Here is a 6,857-nt window from a genome sequence, read left to right as displayed (position 1 = left end):
ACTCCCCCCGTCTACTATTGGAAGTCCCGTTTATTGGTGGCACGAGTTTTAAAAAAGGTTAAGAAAAGTGGATGGAAAAAAGTTAGTGGAATAATGGTCCCACTTGTATATATATTAGTTTTAAATGAGTTAATAGAAGGTGGTACCCTATTACCATTTATGATAAAAGTGAACCGGGACTCCTATTCGCGGACGGACTAAAATATAATAAGAACTCCTATTCGCGGACAGAGGCAGTAAAAGGTAAGACAGGTGAAAGAATGATCCAACATAGCCTTCCCATTACAAATCACCATCACCATTTTTCTCAACTCTGAATCATGTTCACATTATGAAGCTATATTGCCATTCACTATATGTCATCCTCAAAAGGTATCTGAAAACTCCGGCCAAAACTCAGCAGAAATGGAATTAGATTGGATGAAAATTGACTGATTATATATTTTAAGAGAAGAAACTAACTGGTTTATTGAAAAATACTACTCCTAGTAAAAATGAGAAATGAGAGCATAGGCATCCCACATCGAAATTATATAAACTAGAGAGGGTGATGAAAGTGGTATAAGAGAGGCAATTAGGAAATTGAATTAAGTATGATTCTTCAGGCAATTTTTGAAAGGGATGTGATGAGTGATAAATGCTCGCAATCAAATATGCGAGATGGATGCCCGCTCCGCCTGTTACGACAATGATGCATTCTCATTCTCTTTCTTTTATTAAATTAAAAAATTATTTTTTATAAATTAATTTTTGACTATACGTTACTATCAAATTAAAAACCAAATTTCACTAAAATTTGTACCTATAATTTTATATGGTACCTCAGTATACATTGTTAAGTTGGGTCACATTCTAATGCTTATAGCACCCTAATTCAAAATCAAGACCCAAATCTCTACCCTTAGATTTTAAAATGAGTGGATATCAAGACCCAAATCTCTACCCTTAGATTTTAAAATGAGTGGATGAGATTAAATCTTACGAATCTCAATAAATAGTAGACAAAATATCAACAAAATGGTAATATCGTTATTATTATGTTATCACATGATAATTTTCGTGAATGTTTTTTTATATCAACATAGTGTATTACAAATATCAACAATATGACATAAGAATATCAACACTAGTACAAGAAAATATCAACACATATTTATTGAGATTTTTACATGGTTTTATTGAGATTTTTTATGTATGTGTTGATAAAAATCTGATTATCAACATTTACGAAAACTAAAATAAAAAATATCAAATTTCATCATTCGAACGTCGTCGGAACATATGCAATTGAGATCTCGTTGGAATCCTTATAAAATTATCTTTAATTTGATATATTTTTTGCGAAAAAATAATTTAAATCGAGAGAGTTATGTAAATTAAAAGTTTTAAGATGATTTTAATGAGAGGGAATTGACATTAATATCTTCTAATTTTATTTATTATTTTACTTAATTAAAAATATAATTAATGTGACCTTATTTCAACTACTAGATTTTCTAATCTAATGGCTAAGATTTAGTTTTAGTTTGAGATTGCTAATTAGTTAGCGATTGATCACTCCCCTTGTTAAGTTTTCTCAACTAAATTTTATAGATTAATGGGAGAGTATGTTAATATTATTCATTTGGATTTTTCAATAGTGTTATTATTTATTCAAAATTAATTTAGTACATACAAAAACTTACCAAGCATATATATGCAATATGAGATTCATTCAGAATGCCTATAGTATTAATTGCAGAGTCCTAAAACTCAATTATACATACATACTATCTAGAATAACACTATCTACATATACTACTATAGTACTATATATGAAAAGTAACATGATCGCATGGGAAAAGGGTAGTCTCGAACAAGGTTGGAGCCAAAATGCATCCAAGCTTTCTTGTTTAAGACTGTTAAGAAAAAAAATAGAAAATGAGTGAGAAGATGCACTTGATTAATTAGGTGATGGATGGTAGGTACCTTGTTAGCAATGTTGTTAGAGAGCCAGTCGAGGCCCTCGTATAGGCCTTCTCCAGAGGTGGCGCACGCACTCTGGATATACCAATGGCGATCGCGAAAAGAGTGAAGCCCGAGCTTGTCAGTTATCTCAGCAGCATTCATAGCATTCGGAAGATCCTGTTTGTTAGCGAAAACTAGCACCACCGCATCCCGAAGCTCATCCTACATCACAAACCCTAACCCTAATTAATTCCTTATTCACTCCATCAAAAACTAGCTACTCATGTTTCTTTACCTCATTTAACATTCTATGCAGTTCATCCCTAGCCTCAATAACACGATCTCGATCGTTGCTATCAACCACGAAAATCAACCCTTGAGTGTTCTGGAAGTAATGCCTCCATAATGGTCGAATCTACCACAATATAATTACACATATATAATCAGAGCCATCAAACATAACCAACCATCAATCTTAAACACACCCACAATATAAATTAACAACACTATTGAAATGAGGTACAACTTATACCTTATCTTGACCACCAACATCCCAAACAGTGAAGCTTATGTTTTTGTATTCAACTGTCTCCACATTGAATCCTAAACAAAAGGTGATCACATCACACAACTAGTAAGGCCAAAGGCGGTTCACATCAATATATCTATGATCCACCCTAGAAATTAAAAGTAAAAATCTTTAAAGAGTACAATACCAACGAAATATACTTGATCTTTATCATCTAATTAATCAAAATAAGCTGTTGAATGATCTACTATAAAATATGAAATTCTTTCCATAACATAGAAATAGAAATATATATATGAAAGAAGCATACCAATTGTTGGAATTGTTGTGACGATTTCTCCCAACTTGAGTTTATACAATATGGTGGTCTTACCAGCAGCATCAAGACCTACCATAAGAATTCGCATCTCCTTCTTTGCAAACAGCCGGCTAAAAAGCTTCGTGAAGGATAACCCCATTTTCTCTACATATATACACCCATAAACTAATTGTAACCTTCATTTTTATACAACAAATTTAATCCCATGTCCATACAATTAATTAGAGCTTGTTTTCTACATTTGATTCATGGATATGACAACTAATTATTTCTCCAGGACATAAATATCTCAACAAATATTTAAAATAATTCATGCAATATTCAAACGAAATAGGGATTAGACCATGTATTGAAAAATACATGACTTACGTGAAAATTTGACCAAAGACTTCTTCATTTGGAATATGTTTGAGAAATAAGGAAATGGGTTTTGTCGATGTTATTGAAACAGCAAATTGTGATGTGATATGCGGGAATGGCATCCAAATTGTCGATGTTATAGAAACAGCAAATTGTGTAGCTTAGGGCCAAATTATCAACACAATAATAATGAGGAGGGAGAAGAAGAAGAAGGCCACATAAAATCTATTTGTGGTTATATTTGATTTTGTGGAGATGAAGCTAATTTATTTTGGAATGAGGTTATTTTCCTAGCCAAGTCATAGAAATGTAGTATAACCCAACTAAAGATTGAGAAATATGGAAATGCTGCATTTGTTTGTTGTGTGAATGCGAGAATAGCGTTGGAGCATGCGGCTGCAAATACTGGATGAATGTGACACCAATAAAGAGTGGGTGGGTAGCAAAGATCGACACTAGAGGTAAAAGATATATACTTACAATATTAAGTTTTAATTTATTAATTTTGGACCGTTAATTAATTAAGACACATAAAATAATATAAGTTGACGGTTAATTAATTAAGACACATAAAAGAATCTAAGCTGACCATTAATTAATTAAGACAACAAGTTTGAACATCTCAAAAGTAATTAATTGGATTTGGAAAAAATTATATGTACAATTTCTCAGGTTAACAAGGCCGGATCTAAATGGACACTTCAAATGGACAACAAGTAACTATTGTTTGTGTGTGTTTTAGTTGCTCAAACACTTAATCCTTATTCTTATCTAGTAGGATTGTATTATAGACACCCCTACAGTTACATAATTGGTTTGAATGGAAGCGGAAACTGATAATCAAAGTAAATCTTCATTTAAGTCACCAAAAACCTGTTGAGAAAATGAGAAGCATTAAAGAAGAATAGAGTTCCAAGAAGCGTTAAAGAAGAATGGAGTTTCAAGATCAGAACATTTATCATTCCCGCCTTGTTCCAATAATAATGTAATTCCAAGAATACATTTATTGTAGGATCTCAAGGGTCACCAACATCCCTATAAATACATGGGTGTTGAGTACTCCCTCCGTTCCCTCATAGTTGAGGCGGAACTTTTCGGCACGGAGTTTAAGAAATGAACGTTGAGTGTGTTAAATAAATAGATAAAAAAGTAAGAAAGAGAAAAAGGTAGAGAGAATAAAGTAAAAAGTGAATAAAGTAGAGAGAATAAAGTAAGATAGAGTAAAGTAAGAAAGAGGAAAAAGTTACTATATATGGAAATGACTCAACTATGAGGGAACTTCCCAAAATGGAAAAATGACTCAACTATGAAGGAACGGAGGGAGTACCATTTATCTATCCAATTCAATACAATCATATTTTCCCATTGCTTTCTTCTCTAAATATGTTGCATGTACCATTTAACATGGTATTAGAGCGGGTTTGGACTCAGATAAGGTATCATCATCGTCCTTGATACCTTTCTCGGCCCTTTCCCGTTTTTTGTATGATCCAGGTGTATGCTTTGGCAGTCACATATAGGAGCGGAGGAGATAAAATCCATGTGTATGATCTTCAGTTCAAAGCTACCACACTGAGACAAGGAAGCAGTTCATTAGAAGAAATATGGAGCCGGTTGGGAGAGAGATGGATTTCAATCAACCAAAAACAGACGAACCCAATGAAATATCCAGAGGATATGGAGATTCATGACAAATGCATACAAGATCAGAGAGTATGTCAGTTTCTCTATGCAATCGATAGCAAATATGAAACAACCAAGAAGGAGATACTAAAAATGGACCCACTTCCCTCCGTCGACTACACCTACAACCTGTTTAGCAGGAGGAGACGCGACTCCGAGTATTACAGCAGACAAACAACGGCGGAGCAGTCGCCAAGGATGGAATCGGAACCGGCCTCGCCGTCCGAGGGTGGCAAAACTATACCGGCGGCTCGCGGGGCGGCGGTCGCGGCAGACACGGTGGTGGTCGCGGTGGCGACAATGGCAGAAATAGGCGAAGTGATGAAGAGACAAAATTCCATGAAACTACCTCGTGGGAGTAAGTATCCACCGTTTGTACCCACAAAAAAAAAATCCATCCAAGGGAAAGACGCATCTCCCTCTCGGGTGTTTGATTAAAATACGCATCTCCCTCTCGCGTGTTTGAACTCAAGCCGTTGCTTCTGCCTTCATTCACACAGTGACGAGAACTCATACTCAGCGCGACGCCTTCTGCTCCCAACGTCTCCAGCCGACGGAAATCAAAGTTAATCCGACATCTAGCTGCTCCAATTCATATTTAAAGTGGTGTTAGGTAATTTTTGACGATTATTTTCGATTATTATTGGTTTTGGTGTTCTGTGAGTGAGAGGGCAGACGCGGTGCGAGATGCTGATGCGTGTATCAGTGAAACACACATGAGGAAGATGCGTGTATCATTAAACATGCGAGATGCTGATGCGTGTTAAGAATTAAACACGCGAGCTCCTCTCGCGTTTTTCCCTTCGATGGAATATTTTTTTTAATGGGTACAAATGGCGGATACTACCTCCCAGGAGGTAGTTTTGTGGAAAAAAGCCGTGGTGAAGAAGACAAGTCAAAATTGGTGTGTTCCTACTGCCAATGGAAAAGACACATAAAAGATTCATGCTTTGAACTAATTGGATATCCAGATTGGTGGGAAGAGAAGCACGGGAAGCCGTCGCCGCCGCCACCGCAAACACCCTGGAACCGTGGCGGGCACGCCGCTGTAGAAGTCGGAGGCGACGGAGGCAACGCCAGGCTGGGGGGCGTGCAGGCTGCTGGTGCTGTCCACCGGAGACGCCGCTGCTCAACCGGCAAACACAACCGGGGCAGCGAATTTCGTCGCCGGCGGAAATGGGAGTGTAATTCACGACTAGAGTGAAGAATTGATAGGGGAAGAAGCGGCGCCCATTCTAGGTAAATTAGGGTTAGGGGGCTCTTTTATTAGAGTCCCCCAAACCTTTGGGAAATTGCAGGTTTCACCCCACTAAAATTTGTAGCCTCAGTTACCCCCCAATATTTACCAGAAATTACAAGATGTACCACACCAAAATTTGCATCCTCAATTAGCCCCCAAACCTCCTGAAAATTCCATAATTACCCAAATTTCTCGCCAAAATCGATTTCAGCCCCTCGAGACGCTTGGAGTTGCGTGTGCAGTATCTAATGGCCATGAAAAAATGATAAATGGATTTTTGACTGTGGGGAAACCGATACCATAACTTATGATGCCTCAGACCTTACCAACCTTTAGAAACCTCAAAAATCTCATATCTAGATTGCCAATGGAGAATTTACAGTGGTTGGGGGGGCTGGAACTGTTAACATTTCACCTACTTTGCAATTATCGAATTGTCTATATATTCCTTCGGTCTCATAAGTTATTATCGATTAGTCATGTCACAAAAGAATTGAATTGTACGTTACTAATGCAGCCACAATTTTGTCAGTTGCAGGATATCCGTGTTAGAGTATGTATACTAGAAATCAGATTTCGATTGATTGGATACTGCAAGTCTCTATAATTTATTTTCTAATTAATGCAACAGATTATTTTTGTCGTAATGTTGTTATGTTTTATATTTAATGGATGTTTATTGCATATTTAAATGTTAATCAACATAACAAAGTCTAAGTCTTTGTTTTAGTAGACCGGTTGTGGGCGTCGTCCACTGTAAGGTAACACGGCCAGTTCTG

The 6,857-nt window shown here is 36.6% G+C and overlaps 1 protein-coding gene and 1 long non-coding RNA gene across 2 annotated transcripts; both read right to left on the bottom strand.

The window, feature by feature from the left end:
* Positions 1 to 1,709: 1,709 nt before the first annotated feature.
* Positions 1,710 to 3,462, bottom strand: LOC125221651 (ADP-ribosylation factor 1-like). The gene is made up of 6 exons (XM_048123833.2): positions 3,165 to 3,462; positions 2,787 to 2,939; positions 2,480 to 2,550; positions 2,243 to 2,362; positions 1,969 to 2,169; positions 1,710 to 1,898 (listed from the first exon to the last, which is right to left on the bottom strand). Exons 1-6 carry the CDS (start codon positions 3,190 to 3,192, stop codon positions 1,893 to 1,895), a joined length of 579 nt encoding a protein of 192 aa, XP_047979790.1. The 5' UTR covers positions 3,193 to 3,462; the 3' UTR covers positions 1,710 to 1,892.
* Positions 3,463 to 4,093: 631 nt separating this feature from the next.
* Positions 4,094 to 6,058, bottom strand: LOC148934043 (uncharacterized). The gene is made up of 2 exons (XR_016134716.1): positions 4,812 to 6,058; positions 4,094 to 4,727 (listed from the first exon to the last, which is right to left on the bottom strand). It is a non-coding gene; the product is annotated as an uncharacterized LOC148934043 (long non-coding RNA).
* Positions 6,059 to 6,857: the final 799 nt, after the last annotated feature.

This window comes from Salvia hispanica, chromosome 1, assembly GCF_029641045.1.
Source record: "Salvia hispanica isolate PSC_SH4W2 chromosome 1, Shi_PSC_v1, whole genome shotgun sequence".
NCBI lineage: Eukaryota > Viridiplantae > Streptophyta > Magnoliopsida > Lamiales > Lamiaceae > Salvia > Salvia hispanica.
Note: the sequence above shows the minus strand (reverse complement) of the source record. Positions and strands in the feature narration are given on the sequence as shown.

Bases quoted from the DNA above. Each gene is read 5' to 3' on its own strand.
- LOC125221651 (XM_048123833.2), bottom strand. From the start codon at position 3,192: ATGAAGAAGTCTTTGGTCAAATTTTCAC. The intron at 2,363-2,479 runs GTATAAGTTGTA...ATATTGTGGTAG, and splicing joins ATGTTGGTGGTCAAGATAAG to ATTCGACCATTATGGAGGCA. The intron at 2,170-2,242 runs GTAAAGAAACAT...TTTGTGATGTAG, and splicing joins TGCATAGAATGTTAAATGAG to GATGAGCTTCGGGATGCGGT.